Raw genomic sequence first — 23,546 nt, 5'->3', positions numbered from 1 at the left:
GTTTAGTCTTACTGGAATTTCACTAATTTGTTTTTTCAAGGAATCACCTATTGGATTTTATTGACCAGTTCTTTTCAAATATTCGAATCCATTAAATTTTGCACTTATTGTTATTAATGCCTTTGTTCCTCTTTCTGACCCCTTGGATTGACTGCTCAGTTAATTTAGTAACATTTTTTTCCACTTGAGTCATAATAAAAGCAACTTTTAAAGTGGTGTGGGTACGGTCACAGCCCTAAGTTTTGAGGCACAGGGTTCTAACTCTCTCTCTTAAATATTCTGCAATTCTGTAAGTATTGATGCAATAGTTTTTTGAGAGTGTGCTATGCAATCTTCAAAAGGTTATTTTTGAAAATTAGCTGTTTGCTGTTGATTTCTGATGTATTGTATTACAGCCTTTTTTAAAAGTTTACTTATTTATTATTTTGAAAGAGACAAAGAGAGAGAAAATGCAACTGGAAGAGGGGCAGAGAGAGAGAGGGAGGGAATCCCAAGCAGACTCTGCACTGTCAGCACAGAGGGGGAGGTGGGGCTCAGATTCACGAACCGTGAGATCCTGACCTCAGCCGGAGTTGGACAGTTAGCCGCCTGAGCCCCCCAGGCGCCCCTCTATTACAGCTTTAAATGATATCTGGCTTGGAGTACCAGAAGTTGTATTCTGTTGGCAGGGTGCAAAGTTCAACATGCACTTGTCACATGTATGATTGGAAGCTTCTACTCCCCCCTCCCGCCACTTGATCTATGAGAGACTGAGATGTGAACTTAAAATCACCTAGAATTACTATTTTTCAGTTAGTTTCTCCACTGTAACATCACCTTTCTTTGGCACATAGGCTTCTGATGGTGTGGACCGTATTCTTTATCTCACCGTCAGGGCATCTCGTCCCTTCAGTTGGTGGGAATTCTTCTATGTTGCGTGTTAGTATCAATGCATCGTTTTATTTTTCGTTTGTTTTTGCTAGAATTAGCAAAACAATTGTTTTTGTTTCTGTTAACCCTCTCGTTCCAGTTTTAACGTGTTTTGAGTCTCTGTGTTGGTAACAGGGCAGTTTAAGAAATGTACATTTATTGTTATCAATAATCTATTTGGGCTTACTCTGTCTTATTTTATTCTTTATGATTTTTCAAAGGTTTATTTATATATTATTATTATTTATTTATGTATTTAGTAATTTCTACACCCAATATGGAGCTCTAAACTAATGACCCTGAGATCGAGAGTCTCCCGCTTCTTTGATGGAGACAGCCAGGTACCCCTATTCTTTTATGATTTTTTATGCCCGTTCCTTTGTTGTCTGATTTCTGTTATACAAGTTTGTGTTTTCCTTGTGTTTATTCTTATATTTTGGAAGTACGTATCCTATTTAAAATTCTCCTAGTGGTTACCTTCAAGATAAAAAATAATGGCCCATATTTTCTAAACATTAGAATGGCATTTTTTGCGTTCTAGATGTGCCATTATCCCTGGCACATCTCTAGATGTGCCACTGTCTTCTCCTAACCAATTCTTCTCCTTCCTTAATAACATCTGGAGTTTTGGTTCCAGATCATGATTATTACAAGGTCATATTTTATGTTGCGTACTTCCTTCAGAGATAACTTTTGGTATTAGCGTTTAGTTTTACAACCTGCCTTACAATTACTTGAGTTGTCTCTATTTTCCCTGAGTTGTATGCCCACCACCTGTCCATTAAGCCTTTCACCCCAGATATTTACCGAGCTCCTCCGAGAAGCTAGGGACCGTGTTATGCCTGCATGCTACAATGGCAAACTCTGCCTTCCCAGAATTTTACAGCCCCCAACTAGATGGTCCCAAATAAAAGTAAAATCAATAATAGACAACAGGTGCCATAGCAACTGTGGTGGGGGGATCACGAGGTGCTAGAAGTGGGACCTAAGTCAGACTTGGATTCGCAATGGGGGCTGAGTTGGTCAGGGGAAGACCAGCTCTGTGGAGTAGGTGACACTGGAGTTAAGACCTAGTTAAGGAGTAGGAGTTACAGAAGGTAGGGCGGGTTCAGAGAGTAAGCGTGTGCCGGGTGGAGAAAACAGTGGCCAAACCTGGGAGGTGAGGAGATGCTGAAAATGTTGGCCGGGGCGCAGAGCGTGACGTGGGGCATGTGAGCCAGAGACTGGGGAGGGAGGCAGGGCGCCGTCGGGCCGAATGCCGACCTCCAGGATGAAGCTGGGCGACCTGGAGGGCACGGGGGAGCCCTGGGGGAGTGACAGGATCAGATTTTCATTTCAGAAATAGCACCATGGCTACAACGTTGTGAACAGTTTCCGGGGGCCATATTGGAGGCAGGGGGCCCAGTTCAGGGGACGTGTCCAAGGGCCACGGGAGAGATGGTGGCGGCTGAAACTCAGCTGGTGGCCGTCAGGATGGAAAGAGGAGGAAGATGCCGAGACACAGGGAGGAGGCAGAGGGAGGGAATCTGCAGACTTGAGTTTCCCAACCCCGAGATGCTTTTCGGTCTTATCCGTTCGTCCGCTGGAGTACTCCCATCCCATTGGTCTTCAGCCCCAGATACCGCAGACACCCTGCCCTTGCTATGAGCACCAGCGGGCTGCCACACCCAGTTGCGCAGTGCTCCCCTCTCCCTGTGCTGTGTGGGCCACATCTGATGCGGTTAGTCAGGTCCTCCTCTGTGACATTCTTCACTTGGCTCCCAGGAAGCCACACTCTCCCACCTCCCTCACCGGCTGCTTCTCCCCAGCTGCCTTCTCCTCTCTCCCTCTTCTTGATGTGAGAACACCCCTGCATTCATAGGTCCTTCCTCTTCTTCTTCTTTTTTTTTTTAAATGTATTCTCACTTCCTGGTGATCCCATCTGGTCTCCTGGCTTTCAGTACCATCCATATGTAAATAAGATGCGGTCCATATATGCAGTGGAATATTACTCAGCCATAAACAAGACTGGACTGTTGCCATTTGCAACAACATGGATGGAGCCAGAGAGTCTCCCTGAGCAAAATAAGTCAGTCCGAGAAAGACAGATACCGTATGATTTCACTCATGTGTAGAATTGGAAGACACAAAACAAATGAAGAAAGAAGAACAGAGACAAACAAACAAAAACCCGGAGTCTCAACTATAGCCCTCTCAAACTCTGGGCTTGGACAGCCTACTGCTTACTTGGTATCGAAAACAAGCCCCCAGTTCTCTTACTCTACCCACAACCTTCCATTTCAGCTGATGGCAAACCCATCTTTTCAGCGTCTCAGGCTGAATGCCTTGGAGTTGGCTTTGACTCCTCTCTCTCTCTCACATCGCTCATCCAATCTGTCAAGAAATCCTGGGGGCTCCATCTTCAAAATATGTTCAGAATCAGAGAAGATCCTGGCAGCAGCCTCCTAAGTCGTCCCCCCACTTCTGCACCCCCTCCCCTGATGTATGTTCTCAGCACGGAGGCCAGAAGGGTCCCCACCAAATGTTAGTCGGGTCCTGCCACTCTGCTCAAACCCCTCTGATGGCCAAAGTCATGACAGTGTCCCGCAAGACCCCACACCATCCACGCCCCTCCCCTACCCCTGGTCCCATCTCCTGCTGTCACCAGCTCTCTCTACCGTCAGCCACACTGGTCCCCTTGTTCCACACACAGGTCAGGTTTACTCCTGCCTCAGGCCACAGGCTGGCTGCTGGTCAGCTGGCCCCTTCCCCCCAGACACCTGCACACCTGCACAGCTGATGCACTCACCTCTCAAGTCTTGGCTCAAAGCCACCCACCCTGGATACTGCGCTTAAAACTGCAACTGCCCCCCCCCCACTATAGTTTTTATCATTTTATTGGCCCATTGATGATGCTCATTGTTTAAAGCTTGTCTTCCTGTTCGAATGTAAGCTCTATGAAGGCAAGACTACTTTTTTGTTTTTTTTTTTCTGAACTACACCCAAAGCACTTAATATGTTGCTGACGCATGGCTGGTGCTCAGTAAATATTTGTTGGATAAATAAATATGTAGAACTGTGTCTTTTCTTTTCATCTCTCTCCTTTCCTTCCTTGTTTCCTAACTTCCTTTTCTAGCTTCCTTCCTTCCTTCCTTCTTTCTTCTTTCAAATGATTTTAAGTAATCTCTATACCCAAAGTGGAGCTCAAACTCACAACCCTGAGATCAACAGCATTCTCTAATGAGAATGAGCCAGCCAGGAATCCCAAGTATATATATGTTAAATGCATTAGGAAGGCAAGGTTGATAAGACACAAGTGTCTTACTTTTACCACCCAAATGAAAAGCATCTTGGCTGAGTCTAAAATTCTAGCAACCAAACTTTTCCTTTAAAAATCTGAAGATGAGAGGTGTCTGGCCGGCTCAGTCAGTGGGGCATGTGACTCTTGGTCTCAGGGTTGTGAGTTTGAGCCCCACCTTGGGTGTATAGATTAAAGAATCTGAGGATGATATTTAATTGTCTTCTGATAATATTGCAGCAGAGAAATTGGAGCCTAGACTGATTTTTATTCCTTTATGAATATTTTCTACTCAGATACTTTGCAAGATTTTCCCATGCTTTTCAAAATTAAAAATTTTTTTAACATTTATTTATTTTTGACAGAGAGAGAGAGAGACAAAGCGTGAGCGGGGGTGGGGGTGGCAGACAGAGAGGGAGACACAGAATCCGAAGCAGGCTCTAGGCTCTGAGCTGTCAGCACAGAGCCTGACGTGGGGCTCGAACTCCCAAACTGTGAGATCATGACCTGAGCAGAAGTCGGACGCTCAACCGACTGAACCACCCAGGTGCCCCTTTCCATGCTTTTTTAGAACACTTGTGCTGGAATGTATATAGAAGTGTGACTCCCATCACTGATTTGCAGAGAATATCCATTCGACTTCTATGAGTTAAGATTTCTAGTGCAGCTAAGTTTTCTTCTATTCTGTCTTTGATTACTATTTCTTGTTTCTTTCTTAGAGAGAAACAGTGTGTGTGTGTGTGTGTGTGTGTATGTGTGAATGGTGGAGGGAGAGAAAGAGAATCTTAAGCAGGCTCCACACCTGACTCAGGGCTCGATCTTGCAACCTTGAGACCATGACCTGCACTGAAATCAAGAGTTGGATGCTTCACCGACTGAGCCACCCAGGTGCCCCTGATTACTATTTGTGATCCATTTGTTCTAGGCTCTTCTTCAGCAACATCACTTATCTGTGGGTTGGCTTTCTACCCTCTGTCCTTCATAAACACCACTTTCTTTTCTAGTTTCTTGGTTTTGTTTTTTTCTTTTGCACTTAGGAAGAGCTTTTTAAAATTGTTTTATGTTTATTTATTTTTGAGAGAGAGAGAGAGTGAGTAGGGGAGGGGCAGAGAAAGAGGAAGACACAGAAGCCAAAGCAGGTTCCAGGCTCTGAGCTGTCAGCACAGAGCCCGACGCGGGGCTCAAACTCACGAACCACAAGATCACGACCTGAGCTGAAGTCGGACGCTTAACCAACTGAGCCTCCCAGGTGCCCCAGGAACAGCTTTTAATGTTAATTTTCCTTTGTAGCTAACACACTGTGGTTTACTTTCCAACACTCCAAAGGATTAGTTTAATTCAATCGCTATAACTCCATTCCCCTTGTCATGACTGGTTTGGGGAAGTGCAGGTTTAAGTCAACTGGGGCCAGTGAAACACAGGGGAGCCTCCTCGGGGCTTCTAGAGAAAAGCAAGTGGATATGAAATGAGGAAGCTGGCTGGCCCAGTTGTTGCTGGAAGCCATTTTCCGACCAAGAGATGAGCCATCCTGAGGACGAAGCCAAGTCACGAAGGTTGGAAAACATCTGGTTCCTTGGGGACCTCCTGGGGACACAGAAACAATCCATCCCGAAGCCTGCCCTTACTTCTCCATTTCTTGTTATATGAGATACGACAGAGGCTGGAACCAAGTCTGCCTGGTGGGGGCTGGGAGTATGGGGAGGAGCCGTCGAGGGTACTGGAGCCTTGGAAATGCAGGCTTCTTCCCTCCCTTTCATGGGGTCTCCTTTCGCCGAAGCCAGCCAGCAGCCGGCTGGTATGGGACTCTTAGTTCGAGGGGTCTAGCCGCACCATCCCCAGCCCTCAACATGCAGAGCAGAAGGCAGGGACGCCAGGGAGTGGATCTGAGGTCACACGTGCCAACAGCACAGCTCCGTCACTTATGTCACTGACGTGGTTCCTTTTATGAATCAATTCTGCTTTTTGCTTCCCTTCAGGCGCTGTCCAAGCCGCCGCTGTATAACCTTGTCCCCACCCCACCCCCCATCCCCCTTGTCACATCATGCTACTGCCTTGTCCCCTTAACCGGCTCTGCTTTAGGCACCTCTTGCGCTCTGTAGATGACGGCACACAGTTTCTCAGATTTTCTTCTGGATCTTTTCATGAGAGGTACGGATTTCCTTTCTACTCCCTGGATGCCGTCCCCGCATTTTGTTGTTGTTGTTGTTTTTCTGCCCCCTTTCCCCCCCTCATGAGTCTATTTATATGTCTGCCTATTTGTCATTGATTAAGGCAAGAGCCAGACAGGAGGTGTGTCAAAATGCGGGCGAGGTCCGTGATGCTGTATTTCCCGGCGGGAGACCGGAGGGGCCGTGTAGAGGAAGGCTGGCGAGGACCATGCCCAGCCCTGTTCCGCCTGCACGTTCACCTGGTGACTGCACCCCCCGGGAGCCCTCTTCTCGTACCCTATTCCCAGCACAGCTCGCAGGTTGCTATGCAACCCAGCTTCCTAGGTTTCCACCTTTGCACTTTGCCCCATCTCCGAGAATGCACTGTATCTCCAAAGGCATCCCCTACTGCCTGGTCGACTTTAAAAACAGTTTTGTAATGTGCGCCTGACTGCCTGAAAACTTAGGGCAGTGCTGAGGATTTGCTTTCTCTCCCGGCTCCCTTTCCCGTCTCCCTTCCCTCCTCTTGTCTTGGCGGCTCTTCTAGTACGGGGACAGGAGCAGTTGCACTTTAAAAGCTGGTCATCGCAGTGCTACTGTAAGAATGATCATCTCTGGGCCCCGTCCTACCCCAAATTTGGGTTTTGTCCCAATCCATTACTCTTACGAAGTCAGAAGCGGGCGTTAGAGAAGGAGAGAGACGGTGAATGCCGGAGACGGAGAGGTAGAGGGAGAGCCGGGCAGGCAGACGTCTTCCCACCCGAGCCCCGGAGCCCGACTTTATCCCTTCACCAGCACACAGCGTGCCCCTGGCGTGAGGGTATTTCTGGCTTCCAGAAGCCACCACTAACATGCCGTTTCCTGGAGCACGGTGGTCTCCGATTTCGACTGCCCCCCTTTTGCGCTGGGAGAAAACCGCACCATCAAGCTGAGCGGTTCACACCGGACCCCTCCGGATCTAGTCTGGTGACACGTATATGGTGTCCTATGCAATGCCTGCTTCTTCAGACCCTCCCCAGGCTAACCCTATCCCTCCGGTGACCCTGCGATTGGCCCTCAAACTTACTCTCTGCAAAACGTTAAATGGCTCCCAGCGACTGCAGGCGCCAGGGAGGCCTCCCCGCACCGTCCCCCCGCCCAGGACGAGCTGCCCTCCCTCAGCAGAAGCGCCCCCTCCTCCGGGCCCCTCCTTCCTGGGTCACAGACTGTGATCAAGTCTTATTGCCTGTCTCTGGGAATTCATTTCCTGTCTCTCTGTTCCACCTCTCTGGGGCTCCCCGGCCCTCCCCAGTCCCCCAGCCCCGTGCCCCCTCACGTCTGCCAGGCAGCTGGCTGCCTTCATTATTTTTACGCCAACACAGTTTAAAAAATCTCCACTGCCTCCTCGCTGTCTGCGGAGATGCGGCTGCCACACTGCTCTGACATCCCGGTGTCATTAGGGCCCACGCACACTCTCCTCAGCTAATGAGGCGGCAGAAAGAAAATTAAGGGGGAAAATCACACAGGCACATTGCTCTGTATGTAGATGGGAGAAATAAACCAAGAACAAGGAAAACAGAGGTGCGCTCCTGGAGACAGCTCACCTCCCTCCTCCCACCGGGGACGCTCGCACACGCACACACGGCTCCGTGAAGACAGGAAACGGGAGTCTGGTTTGTGGCTGCTGCTACCCTGGGATTCTCCCACTAAACCTCTGGTGCAGCTGGCGGTCCTGTGAGGTCGCTTTGCCGCCTTCTGTCATCAGGCAAAAAGAAGGCACCAAAACTCTGGGTCCGCGCTTTCAGCGTGGTCGGGGCCCAGAAGGTGAGGCAAGGCCAGAGATCTGCAGATGTTTCTAGAATCTGCCATTCTCGCCACCAACCTTCTTCTCTCCCCTCGTTCACGCTACCCGCATGCCTCGCCTGGATTTTCCACCAGTCCCCTACTCTGGCATGTTCTCCACACTCGAGCTGAAATATCATCCCAAAGACTCATTTGATCGTGTCACCTCTGCTGCTTAACATGATGCAACACGTTCCCATTGTTCTCAAGACAAAGGCGAAAGCCCGTAACCCTTAAGGCCCCTGCCTCTTGCTCCCTCTGGCCGGTTTCCTCCTAGCTGCCAGCTACCGGGTCACCTTTCAACTGCATACATCCCAGTGCTCTGTCTGCCCCAGGACACTTGCCCGTGCTGTTCCTTCTGCCAGGAATGGTCCTTCTTTTATCGTTTACATGGCGGCGTCTTCGGCCTTCAGGTCCAGGCTCATTCCGCACCTGCCCGGGGAGCCTCTTACCGCCCCCCCCCCCCCTCCAGCCACGTCAGGCCCCCCGTTTGGCACTTTCAAGGTACGGTGGGCCTCGGTTTAGCAGCTTTCTGGCCGTGGCGACTTCACCTTGAGTGTGTCGTTGTCTGAGTCAAGACTGTCCTCCACTCTCTTAAGGCAGCTCTGTGAGGGCAGGAAATGCACACGCCACAGTTCAACACTGACTCCAACACAGAGCACGGTAGTTCCCTGAAATGTCTGTCGAATGAGTAAGTAAGTGCTCAAGGGCTGCCTGTGGGAAGCACAGCCTACGTCTGCGGTCAGATGGCTCATTGCTGGTGCTGTCCCTGTGCTTCCCGCGCTCCTGGGCTGAGTCTGAATGATTTAGGCCGCCCGGCTCAGGGGCACAAGGAGAGAGAGACGTGAGCAAAGCCCTTCACTGCAGACCAGGCCTCCTCCAACCCGCGGTCCACTGGTGACGGCTGCAGAACAAGTCGGGTCCACATGTGTGTGTTTAGAGAAACACTCCTGCCTACTCTCCTGCGGGCCGGGCCCCACCTGTCCCGACGCCTTCCCGAATTCAAACCTGGCTGCGGCCGGCCGCCGCGTCTGCACCTGCCCTGGAGTCCCGCCGTCTGACTCTGCTGTTAACTAGCGGGCAGCCGGGCGGAAAGTCCTGGCTTCCTGTCAACATGCTTGCTTCCTAAGCTGTGACACCACTTTGATTTTCGGGGCAGAGCACTGCACACGGCTCCGATGGATGCTTCGAGTCCGCCTGCCGCGGCGACGGTGCCTTTGTCTGGGCCTGGGGGAGCTGTGATTTATGTCATAAGCTCGCTGTGAAACCTTTGCCTCAGTAATTCTGAGCTCCGTGGGTGTCTCTTTACATCTATTTAAAGCACGGCTGCTGCCCACGGACCGCGTGCTCTGTGACATTCCCTGGTGCCTCTGTATACGCCCCGCCATGGTGCTGAGTCTTGCCTGCAGAGTCGTTTCAGTGTTTTGCTGCGCGCTCCACGAGTCTGCTGAGCGGAGTCGGGTCTGTCCCTTTGATGTCCTGCGTGGCGATCAGACCCCTTCCCCGGCGGACCGACCGCTTGCAGGGGCCTGGCTGCAGGAGCACGCTGCTTCCGTGCTTTGCCCCGCTGTCCCGGGGCAGGGCCACAACAACACAGGCGCTTGTGTCTTTGCTTAGAACATTCTCAGTGGGGTGGTAAACGCGTTCCCCTTTGAAACCTGCTCCTGACCACAGTGCCGGGGGCCGGGGGCTGCAGACCCCACCAGCGCTCCTTCCGGGGGCGTCCCCTCGAGGTGTGGGGAACAGCGCAAAGAAGTCAGAGCCCCGTGTCCAAAGGTTTAACCCACAGGCCGCTGTGGCCCGGAGTCGCCAGCATCCCTGCACTCATTCAGCAAACAGGGACTGAAGATGTGCGGGTTCGGGCGTGGTGCTCCGTGCAGGGGAGGCAACGGCAGTGCGGCAGTGCGGCTGTTTTGTGAATGCCTCCGAGTATTAAGATTCCTCAGAGATGGCGTGAAATTGCAGACAGATCGTCACTTCTGGGAGCCAAGCACTTCCCAGGGCCTCTTGGTCCCTGCTATAACAAACAGCCTCCACATTCAAACCTACCTGCGGCTTGCAGCCCGCTGACCATGCTACATTCCTGTGGGGCTGGTGGAGTGGGGGGCGGATCCCAGGAGAGGGCCCAGAGGGGGCCCAGAGGGGGCGCCCTGTGCCTTGTCCTGCATCTCAAGGTCGAGGCAGGGTACTTACAGCTCTGAAGACAGAGTTCAGGCGCTAGACGCCCTGCCCCCAAGGATGATGCCCAGTGAGGTCGTGCCTGGGACTTGGACACCCACAAAGATTGCGTGATTCTAAGACCAACAAAGGAATATTTATTACTGGTCACTACTGAAACAAGTGGACCTTTTTTTTTTTCTTTTAAAGAATTTGCCGCAAATATTTTTCACTTTTGGCCCATCACGTAAAGTCACTTCTTTTGTCTTGCTTGTTTCTTTTTCCTTCTTTATGCAGTTTCACGCCCCCGAGGGCTGAAGTATCTTGCTTTAATGCAAATGCAGTGTGAACGGGAGGGACAGCAGGTGGGTCTTGATCCCATTTTATTGGTCCATGAACTAAGACCAATAAAGGTTGGGACCCATTACAATGTAAATGATGACTCAGAAATGTACGCGTTATAGAATATAAAAGTGTGGGTATTCCTTCCCTGTCAAGAGCCTGCCATACTGGGATCCTGCCACAGTGGAGTGCCACGAGAGAATTACTTGTCACCGTGATGGTGAGGTAATGAAACACTCAGGGAGTCCAGTGGGTGGGTTTTACATGTTTCACCTACGTTTTGATAGACACACTTGGCAAAGTTAGCCTTTGAGAGAAATGTGTGAATTTTACTATTTCAGCCCACCTGGAGTACTGTCCTTTATTGATTAAAAAAATTTTTTTTAACGTTTATTTATTATTGAGAGACAGAGAGACACAGAGCATGAGCAAGGGAGGGGTAGAGAGAGGGGAGACACAGAATCCCAAGCAGGCTCCAGGATCTGAGCTGTCAGCACAGAGCCCGACGCGGGGCTCGAACTCACAAACTGTGAGATCATGACCTGAGCCGAAGTCTGTCGCCTAGCCACCTGAGCCACCCAGGCACCCCGAGTACTGTCCTTTAAAAGTAGTAGCTTTTCAGCTATTCGTTCAAAACTTAACAGGCCAAAGTATGTCTCTTGCTTATGACTGGCGAGCCTGGGGATAATTTTTAAATCAAGCATGCTCGATTTGACATCTAATGGCACGACTTCCCTTCAGTGAAGTCTTTTATGGGGAGGACAATATCTTCTTATTCCAACCAATATTTGGGGAACTTTTGGAAACATTTTCCACCTTCTAAGTATTTTCTCTGATGGGACATCTTTCGTCGTCATTTTTATCATTTCGGGGTAGATCTGACACGTGGGAAAAGTGACAAGCTGCTCAGAGTGAAGTCTGCAAAGCGGGGTTGAGGTCCCAACAGAGCCCTGACCCAGCGAGGGGCATTTCACCTGGTTGAAACCCAGGTAGGAGACCGTCATGAGCCTGGCGTATTTCCCAGGAGTGTGGTGTGGACGATATGGCAGAGATCTGCAAACAGTGTGAAGTGCTTTCCTTAATCTCATCGGTAAGGTAGGTGGTCAGAGTGGGTATTTCGTTTCAGATCCCACAGGAGACCCATACCTACTGTTTACCAATTACACCAAGAGGTAACCTGCCAAAATATTTTGGGCCATGATGACGTTGTGGAACTTAGTGCCTGGCATCGCCAGGTAACTACTATGGACGGATACAGTCAGGTTGGCAACTTAATTTTCCTTTTTTCTTTTTTAATGTAGGCTCCCCCAGGGTGGGGCTTGAACTCGCGACCCTGGGACTGAATCCCATGCGCTACAGACTGAGCCAGCCAGGCACCCCAAGCAACTTAATTTTCTAGTGACTCCGGCCAGGAGGCTTCTGGGTCCTGCTCTTCTAAGTGTGGTCCCAAGACGAGCACCCTCGGCCTCACCCGGGAGTTTGTCAGACATGCACACCCCCCCCCCCCCATCAGAAGTTGCATATGGACGGGTGGGGGGGGGGCGCGGGTAGGGCTGCTGGGCCCTTGAATCTGAGAAGCGGCGCGAGCCCCGCCGCAGGCCCGTCCCCGGGGGGGCCCCCTTACCTTGGGGAAGGCGTCGGGCCACACGCTGGGGGAGCCGTGGTTGAGCAGCGCCTGCACCGTGCGCTGCGACGCGGCCTCCGCGGCGAAGGCTGCGGTCTGCAGCGCGCGGGCCAGCGGCGAGGCCCCGCCGTAGTCGAGCGCGCCCGCGTCGGCGCCGTGCCGCAGCAGGAGGCGCGCCAGGCCCGGGAGCGCGTGGCCGCAGGCCTTGTGCAGCGGGCTGCGCTCGTCCTCGTCGCGCGCGTCCGCCGCCGCCCCCCGCCGCAGCAGCAGCGCGCACAGACGCAGGCGGCGCGCGTGCTCGTCGGGCCGCCGCGCCGCGCCGCACGCCGCGCTCAGGGCCGTCTCGCCGCGGCCGTTCCTCGCGTCCATCGGCGCGCCGCGGCCCAGGTAGAGGCGCGCGTGCTCGTCCAGGCCGCGCTGGGCCGCCACGTGCAGCGGCGTGTCCCGGCCCGCGCCGCCCGCGCGCTGCACCGAGGCGCCGTGCTCCAGCAGCGCTTGCGCGCACCTGCGGGGAGGCCAAGGCCCGGTCAGCGCGGGGCGGGGCGGGGGCGCGACCCCCGAAGGCCCCGCCCCGCCCCCTGCCACGCCCTTACGCCCTGTCCCCACCCTCCCCACCCCGCCCCGCCCCACCGCACCCTGGCTGCCGCAGCCACCCAGCGCCAGTTGACTTCGTGGGAAGCGAGGGGCGGGGGGCGGCCCTGAGAGAAAGGACCCGAGTTCGGCCGTCCGGTGCCCAGGCTATGGGAGTCGAGACTGAGCTGGGGAGAAAAAATGAGATTTTGGCAGACCGGGGTGGGGGTGGGGCCTACCCGTTGCAAATGGTGGAAATAGCTAGCAACGTTTCCTCAGGATCCACGTGCTACTTTGGAGGGTAATGTGGTTCAAACGACAGTGCCCGAAGCACTAACTACCTGGGCTCTTTGTCATGGCTGGCGGTCACAGAGGGCTTGGGAGGCCCGGTGCTAAGGAGGGTCCCCTAGACCGGGGGGCTCTTCCGCAGCAGCCGGCAGGTAACCCTGTAAGCTACGCAGCTTTGGTGACCGTGCGAGGCAAGGCTCGCCGCGCTCCCGCAGAGGGAATCCATCCGTCCCTCAAGGCACTGACACGGACTGGCACTGGGGGGTCCTCCTACAGGGCTGCAAGCGTAGGTGGCACATGCCTAATTGTGGGGCTACCTTTGCTTCAATCAGACTTGCCCTTGGAGACTGTGGATCTTGGCTGCACCCATGTGAGTGCAGACCCCAGTGGTCTCCTGGGGACTCGAGACGCCCACAGGACACTGCGGTCCCCCCCAGAGGTGGGTGTCTTGGGCTGCCTCCACGTTCACCGACTGGATTCCCAGAGTGTCCTGTTACCCAGGCATCAGTGCCTCTCCCAGGAGAGAGAACCCCAGACTCCTACCTAAGCGGGGACGGCAGGCTGATGACCAGGCAAGGCTCATGCTGGACCTTGGGCCTCGGACGCTAGTGGGAAGCTCTCCCCGAAAGCAGGAGGCCAGTCCTGCATTGTGCTGACCTTTGTCCCTCGTGGACACTGCCAAAACACCAGCCCCACCTCAGACACCTGCTCCCAGGTCAGCTCCCCGACCTGGCCGTTAATGTGTTTGCCTCACCTTTGGAGTCAAACACTCCAGCATGCCGGCCTCAGGCCAAGCCTCCGCTCCTGCTGGCTGGTCCAGGCCCGTGGGTCCCCTTCTCATCCCTGGTCTGCCGAGACTTGAGTCCTAGGCCCCTCATCTCTCAGCCCTGCCTGGCTTCTTTCCTTCCTGGGTGGGGCTGTGGCCACTCCCTTGGCATCCTGGCTCCCTGGAACCGAGGGGACCCAAGGGGCCGTGTCTTCCACGTTGAGCCCCACGGTCATCCACCTGCTGTCCCCCATGTGGCTGCTGGGTGCCACTGGAGGAGACCCGGTTCTCAGATACAGGCCCCCAGGCCCCCTGGTCCTCAGGGAGTTTGTGTTCACCAACAATTCAGTGTTGGAGGCGCTGTTTCTCCTCTCCTCCCCGTCAGCCATCCAGTCCTGCTTCACTCAGAGCTCGGGCTCTCTCAGGAGCGGCCACCCGTCCTACCTTCTGCCCGTGAGTGACACACATTTGCCAGAACCCGTTTCTGCAACGATCTTTCTGTCCTTCCTCCGTGTGTCTGGCGAAGGGAGTCCCTCTCGACCGTCTGCCCCCAGGTGTGGTCCTCTTCTGCCTCCGTGGGGGTCTCGCTCTGTAAGTGATGTGTTCTTTGCTTTTTCCTTGTCACCCAGCTGTCCCACACTTCCACCGGTCGCTCAGCCCTGTGGACTCCACCTCTTTATCTTCCCCTGAACTGCTTCCTCCCTCCATTCCCCATCTCACTGCCCTTTGTTGAGGACCATATCATTTCTCGCCTAGGCCTTTGCCACAGACTCTAAATTTGCCCCCTGCTCCGTTCTACCCAGAAAGAGCCTTTCAGGTGCGAGCCAGTGGCCTGACCCAGCTCCCGTGGACCTCACCAGCTTTAGTCCCTGGTGCTCCATCCTGTGCCGGCCAGGTGTGGTTCTTAGGACACATCTGCTGTGACAGGACCCTCATGCCTTTTGCACAGGCCCCTCCTTCCTGGGAGGCTGTGCCTCACCGGATGGCGCACGCACTCCTCTCTTCCCCTCCTCTTCCTCTCCGACGCCTTCCCGGTGCTACCAGCAGAGGCTCATACCTCTGTGTTGTCATTTACCTCGGGGCAGAGCATTTATCACACCACGTTTCCAGTGTTCATCAGCACGTTTGGCTCCTCTCTTGAGGCCGCCGGCTCCTTGAGTGTAGAGATGGGGGTTTTATTTGTCTCTGCTCTTTGGTGCCCGTCGCAGGGCTAGCCCACGATTGGTATTCCCTGAAAGCGCGTTGGACTAGTGCATCTCGTTAATGAATGTCTTTTACGTTCCTTCATGTCGCTGCTCTTTTTTCCTGTTACGTACTTAGCTGGGGGGCTGAACCGAGATCATCCGTCGAGGGTTTCCAGGCTGGAAGTGGCTGCCCTTAAATCCGTGTATATTTCTACCCCGGGACCCTCGGCCTTTCTAATTCCTTCTATTTCTCTAGCCTCCGTATCAGCAGTTATCTTGAGAGGTGGCCTGTCTTGGGTGAAAAATCTTTACAAACAAGTACAATTTGATGTGAAATGTCCTTGGGGACAATAACCAGCTAAGAGAGGATGCAAATTTCACAATCAGAGTGCTTCAGATCAGCTTCCTCTTTGCCTCTCTGGGAGGCATTTTGAACACTGCAGCAGGAGGTTAGAAATCAAGGGTTCCGTCTCATTTTGCCGCTGAGCCTGTGTGCACTCACAAACAATGGCAAAAACATTTCCTTCTACTATTTTTTTTTTTTTAAAGCCGCCCAGCCTCTCCAAAGAAGTCCACCGGGAAATACAACCCGGCCTCTCTTCCACGTCCAGAGCCTAACTGGCTGATGTCCAAGTTGCTATTTGCAACGAAGATACCTTTCAGAAGAACGAGGGCAACCAGCCCATCCTCCGGAGGGCTGCGGGTGCCCTTTTCATTTTTAACGAAGAGCTCTAATTGGCTAAATCTGGGCACTTCCTTCGAGCAGGTAGTGGGGTAAGTTGCAGACCACACGCACGAGAGAAAACAACACAAACAATTGACTGAGGCACACATCTCTGCTGGCGCTCACTGGGCAGTCATCGAAAATGAAGGTGTGGGAGCCTGTTTAATGACACGGAAAGCTATTTGCAGTGGTTATGGGAAAAGATTAGGTTACAAAACAGCACTGAACAGTCTTGTTTTTTTTTAAAAACCAGATACATACAGGCACAGAGAGAAACAAACCTAGAACTGTATAGGCCGGTGTGTGTTTACCTGTGGATGATGGGGCGAGGGACGCTTTTCTTTCCTTTTTGCCTGCCCGTATCTTCGAAATTTCCATAATGGATCAGAGTTATGGCTCGAAACAGGAACAACGGAGGTTGATGATAACAAACCCATCCCCCACCAGCCACAGCAACAGTTCACGGAGTCTCAGAAATGGCTAGCATTCCAGGGTCCCAGAACGTGCTCAGATTTTCCATTGCCCTGTCCGGGTATAAGCAGCGATCTCAGGAAGTATGTACCGAGTACCTCCGAGAGGGTGAGTCTGAAGGACAGGGCAGGGGTGGTGATAAAGTGAGAACAGTCTCGGGGGCCTCCCGGACCTGACCTTGTACGTGTCAGTGTCTCTAGTGGAGAAGAAATGGCCCAGCGAGGACAGCAGCACCTAAGCTTTGGTTCGACTGTGTGGGCAGCCCAGCTTCGGCTGAGTCCTCTCCTCTGAGGGCAGATTCTTGCTGTCCTGACAGGCGACTCACGAAGGCCTGGGGCCGGTGTAGACGGCCCCTGTCAGGAACCAAGGGTACATTCTCATCTCGGCCTGCCAGAACGACTTGTCTCTGTCTTACGGGGATTAAGGAGACACTGTATTGTCTGAACAGCCTCTGATACAAAGCAGCTTGGGCAAACACTAACACCCCCCCATCCCTCATCGCCGTCTTTGATGATGATTGTGGTGACAGGCTGTTACAGCGGCCTGAGGTTGGCAGGACACAGAAAAAGGAGCTCGAGCCACAAGGCAGGAGTTAATAAAGACGAGCCCATCGAGGGCTGTTGAATTAATGTCATTTTAACTTATTTCTAAGTGGGGAAGTAGGACTCTGAGCCCACGTCCGACACACGGCTCCCATCTACCTTCCAGCATCTTCCTGAGGCAGCGCCTGGCAATCTCCCAGGTGCAGAAGTCCACAAGAATGCTTTTCTGCTGTTTACTTGCTCTCTTCCCCGTTGACACGACCCGCCAAGCCTCGCTGCATTTTGTGAGGCCGGGCCTGCTCAACGCTGGCCGTCATCTGCCCCCCTCCTCCCCATTACTCGTCTTTTTATTTATTTATTTATTTATTTATTTATTTATTTATTTTATTTATTCTTGAGAAAGCGAGTGTGCGCATGAGTAAGCAGGGGAGGGTCAGAGAGAGAAGGAGAGGAGAGAGCATCCCAAGCAGGCTCCACACTGTCAGTGCGGATCCCAACTTGGGGCTCGAACTCACGAACCATGAGATCATGACCTGAGTCGAAATCAAGAGTCGGACGCTTAGCCGACCGAGCCACCCAGGCGTCTCCCCCACCACCCCCCACATTACTTGGTCTATACAAAGCTTTCAAAGGAGGTATTTCACAGCCTCTGGATCTGAGCTGAGAGGTCTCTAGTACTTGATCTTTGAAGTTATTTTTTAAAAAGGTTATCTGTAGTTTTTGCGACAAATCTGCATGGTAGGTGGAATTTGCAGGTGGGAAACTTGAGGCTTAAAAGACCAGTGACTTGCATGAGGGCCATCCGGGCAGGAAGCGGCAAGGCTGAGATCTCAACTACTCTGGCTTCAGAGCTGTCCGTCAGGCCACCCGCCTGCCGTATCATTTGTTAAACTCTCTCTCTGAGCCAGGCACCGTGCTAGGCATTTTCCAGAAGTTACTTCTGAACTTTTCATTCAGCCATGGATCCACTCGTTCAGGAAGTGGAGAACATCTTCCAAGCAGCCCCTCAGGGCGGGGAGAAGTGTGTCTTCTCTGAGCGCTTCACAAGAATTTCTGGATAAACTTGCTGCAGGACCCAGAAGGCAGGACAAGGCAGGGGAGGTCACCAGCCTCGTGGACTTGGTCCGTGGGGCAGGTACCAGCAGCCTCCTTCTCACCCGGCCACGCCAGCAGCTCTGCACGCAAGCTCCCATTTTCCCCAGCTGGATTCAGTTTTTGAGGTCTGGGCAATGATCTCAAGGTTAGGGACGTGGGAGATGATGGTGACCCCACAGCCAGCACACCCCGCTTGGGATGGGAACCCCAGCTATCACTGGACAGCTTCATGATCCGGCAACCACCAAAACATGGAACCGTGTTTCCTATCGCCGGGGGTCGCTGAGGTCCTTGGACAGTCCCGGCTGCCTTCGCCCTTCTCCTTACGTGATTGCCGGCCAGTCCCTCTGACAGGCAGAAGGGGTTTCATGCGAGATGACATACGCAGGGAGTGTTATGAAGCAGTCTTGTTGGATCATCGTTGCTGCTCCATTTCCTCCTCAGGGTTGCCATGCGGGCTGATGGGCTGGAGACACTTCCCCGGGGGCAGGGTGATTGGAGCCCCAGGGCGGGGTCCATGGGTGGGGGTGGGAGCGACTGTCTGGGTGCTGGGCAAGTGCCAGCCTGTGGGGGGCAGGGGACGCGGGGGAGAGACTTGGGAAGAAAATACAGCCGTGTTTTCTAATGAAGCCACTGCAAGAAGTTTCCCTCCTGTGGATAGACTCCCCAGCTGGCTCCGAATGAGGGACGGGGAAGCCACTGCCCCAAGACTTTGATGGAGGAGCTGTTCCACTTTATTTCCCTGGCCTTCTGCTGAGGCTCTCCTTTGGGGACCTGCCACCTGCCCCTTTCTGTTCTGTGTTTTCTTCTCTTTCCCTTTCTTCCGAGATGCTAAGCTGTGAGACTATCAGGCATAAATGTTTACAGTTGAAAGGGCTGACGTGAATGGACAAATCCTTAAGGGTAGGGGGGAGATTGAGAGAGAGACCAGCCGGCCATTTCAATCCTTACGGTTTCTCTCTGAGCAATGGCCACCACTTAAATTTTTTCTGAAGTGATGGATGGTTGTGGCTGGTGATGATGTTGTGGGCACATTCTCCCCGGACTGCAAGCGAAACCCTGCATTTTGGCAAACTGAGAAATGATTTAAGGAACAGACTTTGTGAAGTCATCTCCACTGTGTGCCCCACTTGCTCCTGAAGTAGTATCTAACTTTCTAGAATCTTCACCAGCATCCCTTCATCAACACCTGGATGAGAGAAAAGTTTTATGTATGCAGGTATGTACGAATTTTTAAGGTGAGGTAAACTTTGCATATGGAGGATGGATTGCACAGGTCTTAAGACTACAGTTGTATACATTTCGACAAAGGAATGCACCTGTGTAAATGACATTCCAATGAAAATGTAGAATATTTCGCTGTCTCCGGAAGTTTCCTTGTGTTGGCTGCCACTCTTCACCCACAGGCAATCACTGTTCTGATCTCTCTCATGGGTTAGTTCTCTAGAATTTTCTCCTTTTTGGTGTCTGGCTTCTTTTGCTCAGCATAATGACATTCATCATATCGTTGTGTGTGTGAGTAACTCGTTAATTTTTTTTTTTTTATTTCTGAGTCATATTTAATTGTCTGGATATACCACAATTTCCAAATTCCCTCTTCTATTGATATTGATGGACATTTGGGTATCTCTGTTTTTTGGCTATTATGGATAAGGCTGCTGTGAACATCTTTGTGTAAGTCTTCTCGTGGACATATGTTCTCGTTTCTCTTGGGTAAATACGTAGAAGTGGAAGAGCTGGCAGGTGTATATTTAACTTTAAAAGAAATTGCTGAACATATTAGTGAAGTGGTTGTATTATTATGCAAAATACAAGAGTTCTGGCTGATCCACACTCTTGGTGAGATTCAGTATTTGTTGGTGTTTTTGACTTTAGCCACTCTGATGGGTGTGAAGCAGGAAATTTTTCCTCGTGGTTTAAAAAAAATTTTTTTTCAGTGTGTATTCATTTTTGAGAGGGAGAGAGAGAGAGAGGGCACGAGCAGGAGGGGCAGAGAGAGGGAGACACAGAATCCAAAGCAGGCTCCAGGCTCTGAGCTGTCAGCACAGATCCCGACGCAGGGCTCGAACTCAGGAGCCGAGAGATCATGACCTGAGCTGAAGTTGGACCCTTAACTGATTAACCGACTGAGCCACCCAGGCGCCCCTCCTGGTGGTTTTAATTTGCATTTCCTTGATGATTAGTGATGTTGAACACCTTTTTGTTTGCATCTTGGCCATTTGCATATTTGCATATTTGCATCTGATCAAGGCTTTTGCCTTGGCTTCCATTTGACTTGGCTTCCATTGCCTCTTCTAATTCCTGACAGTGGGTTGTAGGTTTTCAAATGGGACTTGGCAAGTGATCCGAAAGCTGACGAATCTACCTGAGAGGCCACCAAGGGTCAGGGAAGGGGCATAGACACCTGTAATAGAACATGTCTGGAAGGTGCTGGCTGGAGATGTGCAGGGACTTCCCGACTGTACAGGGTGTGTGAAAAGAACTTAGGTGAACAAGGGAGAGGTGATCGTTCAGCATTGGTGTCTCTTCCAATACTTGGCTTTTGGCAATTTCCACTGTGTGCCACCTTACTTGCAAAACATGGGCCCTCGATGGGACTCAGTTTCCTGGTCTGTAGATTGGGGATTCTCATGCCTTGCGGGCCTGCTGGAGGACCATCGGAAGTAAGACCGTTGGAAGTGTTCAGGAATGCGTGAAGTTCTACCAGTATCAAATCACCCGATGGGGGCGGCCCCTCTATGACATCTTGCTCTTTAATATCCTTCTGATGCCTCAGACTCCTGTTGAATCAGGCCATGTGTCCTCCCCTCAATAAATCAACCACTCCTCTGGGGTGTGGAAAGAGCACACAGTTTTCCGGATTATGTATCAACACCCATGAGCCTGGCACCTTGTGTAGGTAAACCTCCCGTGGAGACATTTGGAGTTGGTGCGGGGACTTTGAACAGTTATCTCTGCTTGAACCTGGCCAGAGAGTGCCTTTCTTGCCTCGGGAAAAGTCATACTTTCTTTCTCTCTGCCTGGATTTCAGCTTGCCTCGTCTGAACTAGAAAAGCATTGTCCAATAGTTCTCTTCGGTGATTGTTAAGGAGATTAGCTGCTTCCACAGGTCTGGCGCTGGATTCTGAATGATTTTTTTTACCAAGTTAAATTAATCCAACCGGGACGAAAAAAGTAAACATGCATGCTTTTTACTGATATGCTCATGAGGGAAGGAAGTCTTCCTCACTTCCGTTTAAAGCAAGTTAACTTCAGACAGGGGGGGAAAAAAAGAATCAGGCTTCTACTCATCCTTTTCTCATTTTAATTATCTCAGATTTAAAAAAGAGGGTCAAGGAGAGGAGTCTGATAATAAATAGGGCGAGGCTGACAAGCAGGCTACTAACGTGAAGAGAGTAACTTTACTGGAACTTTTCTTTTTGGGAAAATCTCTTCAAAAGGCTCCTAGATTAAAGCTCTGATATCCTTTTTTGTGTGTTGAATTCTGAATTCTGAAGCTTGCTGGTTGGAAGGAAGCACAGATAATTTTTCTTTTTTAATCCCAGGAACTCAGAGGCTCAAAGGTTTTAAAGTCCTGCACCCATGGTGAATTGCTGACTAAAAGGGGTTGGAGCAGAAGTGGGTCCCGAGGTGTGGAGACCATTGTCATCAAGAGTAAGAAAATGAAATGGCTCTGTATGTAGGTCAACGACCCCCTCTCTACTGTAAGGTAAAAAAATTAAGGATGACCTAAAATCTACTATGTATAAAAAGATTCTGGAGAAGGTAGCTCTTTCTTGTCAAAGTGATAATATGTTTATACTACCTGAAGCCAGACCTCCTCGGAGTCTAACTTTAGGGGGACTCTTTAGAGCTGAAAAGCTGTGGTCAAAACCCCAAGCCCTTTCTGACATCTATTACCTTTTTATCCTTCAAGGTAGTTGGCTATGTTATTGTAGAGGTGTTCAATGGAATCCGCAAGCATTTTCCATTATAATCATTGATATTGAAGGGATTCTAAGTCAGCTGTTGCATAGTTCTGCCTGAACTTCTGGTATATTCATCACTTATCTCAAACTTTCCCCCAAAAACCAGGATTTAAATAAGTCAAGACTGTCAAATTAAATCACCAGGGAGAAAGATTCATACGGAGAGACACATAGAGGCGGACGAGGGATGCGAAGAAGAAGAGGAGGAGGAGAAAGAGGAAGACAAAAGAAAAGAGGTTTAAAAAGCTCCATGTTAATACAAAGGCATTTGAAAAGTCCTTATTAAACAATGTCCTGGACCTTTATGATTTCTGAAAAACCACCTGAAGCCAGGAAATTAGTTTCTATCACACAGTGGATAAGCTGTAGCCCTAACGGTCTGCATATATCTCAGCTCTTTATGACATCCAGATGTGAGCTTGTTGGCTTGTCAGAAGAGCTATTGATGGAATTCACAATATTTTGTGCTCTGAGTAGGTGTTTCTTTCTCATTTCTTAGTAAAAAGCAGTATTTTTCTGATACTGTAAAGCGGGAGGCTGGAACCTAAGGTGTGAAGCAAACTTAGTTTTTAAAACTCTTTTTATTTTTAAATTATTTTAAATTTATGGAAAGAGTTGCAAAGATAGCACAGAGAATTTCCAAATGCCTTTCACCCAGCTTTCACTAACGGTAAGCTAGAAAGTAGAGAATGCCTGCAGCTGAGGACAGAAATGGATCACAAGGTTTGAACTTACCAACATGATTGGCAAACACTGAATTTCTTGACCTCCCAAAGGGACTCTGGGCTCCCAGAGTGGGACACAGTGAAGAGGTCCCAGGCAGAGCCCAGTGACTCTCAGAGTTGAGGAGATAGGTATAGGGGCCTGGGGAGGCCAAGGCAGGTAGAGTTTGCCAGGCAGAGTACTGGGCAGGGGGTGTCTTCACAGAGAAAGAACTTTGTGGAGTGTCCCCTTGCGTATTCAGTTGAGTATTGATTACTGTATGTGTGTGAGGGAACTGCTCAAGACTGGAGAAATGGCACCCCAAAAGAGAGGGAATCATACCCATGGTATGTAGAAGTTCAGGAATAGTGTCTGTTCTCAACAACCAGCGTTTAAAACCGCATATATAATGGGGCATGGTTAGATTACTAAGAAGGTTGTGGTCTCAGTAGTAGGGAAAAAATTAACTTTAGTCTTAACACTGCTCTGATCCTGCCTAACAAAGCTTAAAAGCAAGACCCAAGAGGATCAAAGTGTTTCCAAGTAACTTTACATTTCAGAGTAGAGATCAAAAATATTGATAGGTATAGAAAAATATCCAGCACCTGATAAGATAAAGAGAAAAAACAACAACAACTCAGTCAACTAAAACTGACCCAGATGATAGAATTAGTGGACAGGAACTTTAAAATCGTTATTAAGACCATTTCCGTATGTTTGAGAAGCTAGAGAAAAGGTTGAATATATTAAGTAAAGGTGTGGAAGATACGAAAAAGACCTAAGATTGGACTTCTAAAGTTGAAAACCATAATGTCTGAGATGAAAAATACATTAGATGGGAATAATGGCAGATCAGGTATTTTAGAACAAAAGATAAACCAATTGGAGAAGAAAAAAAAAATGACAGCACCAGCGAGCTGTGGAACAACTTAAAATGGTGTCATATACATGTAATTGGA

The 23,546-nt window shown here is 50.8% G+C and overlaps 1 protein-coding gene across 1 annotated transcript in view; it reads right to left on the bottom strand.

Annotated features, from left to right (window-relative positions):
* Positions 1-23,546, bottom strand: part of ASB18 (ankyrin repeat and SOCS box containing 18) — a 43,040-nt gene that overhangs the window by 7,036 nt on the left and 12,458 nt on the right. Inside the window, exon 3 of the mRNA XM_060624279.3 lies at positions 12,278-12,782. Within this exon, the coding sequence (XP_060480262.3) occupies positions 12,278-12,782 (505 nt within the window). The remainder of the gene's footprint in view (positions 1-12,277; positions 12,783-23,546) is intronic.

Source organism: Panthera onca, chromosome C1, assembly GCF_046562875.1.
Source record: "Panthera onca isolate mPanOnc1 chromosome C1, mPanOnc1 haplotype 2, whole genome shotgun sequence".
Lineage (NCBI taxonomy): Eukaryota > Metazoa > Chordata > Mammalia > Carnivora > Felidae > Panthera > Panthera onca.
This window is presented reverse-complemented; position numbering and strand designations above follow the sequence as displayed.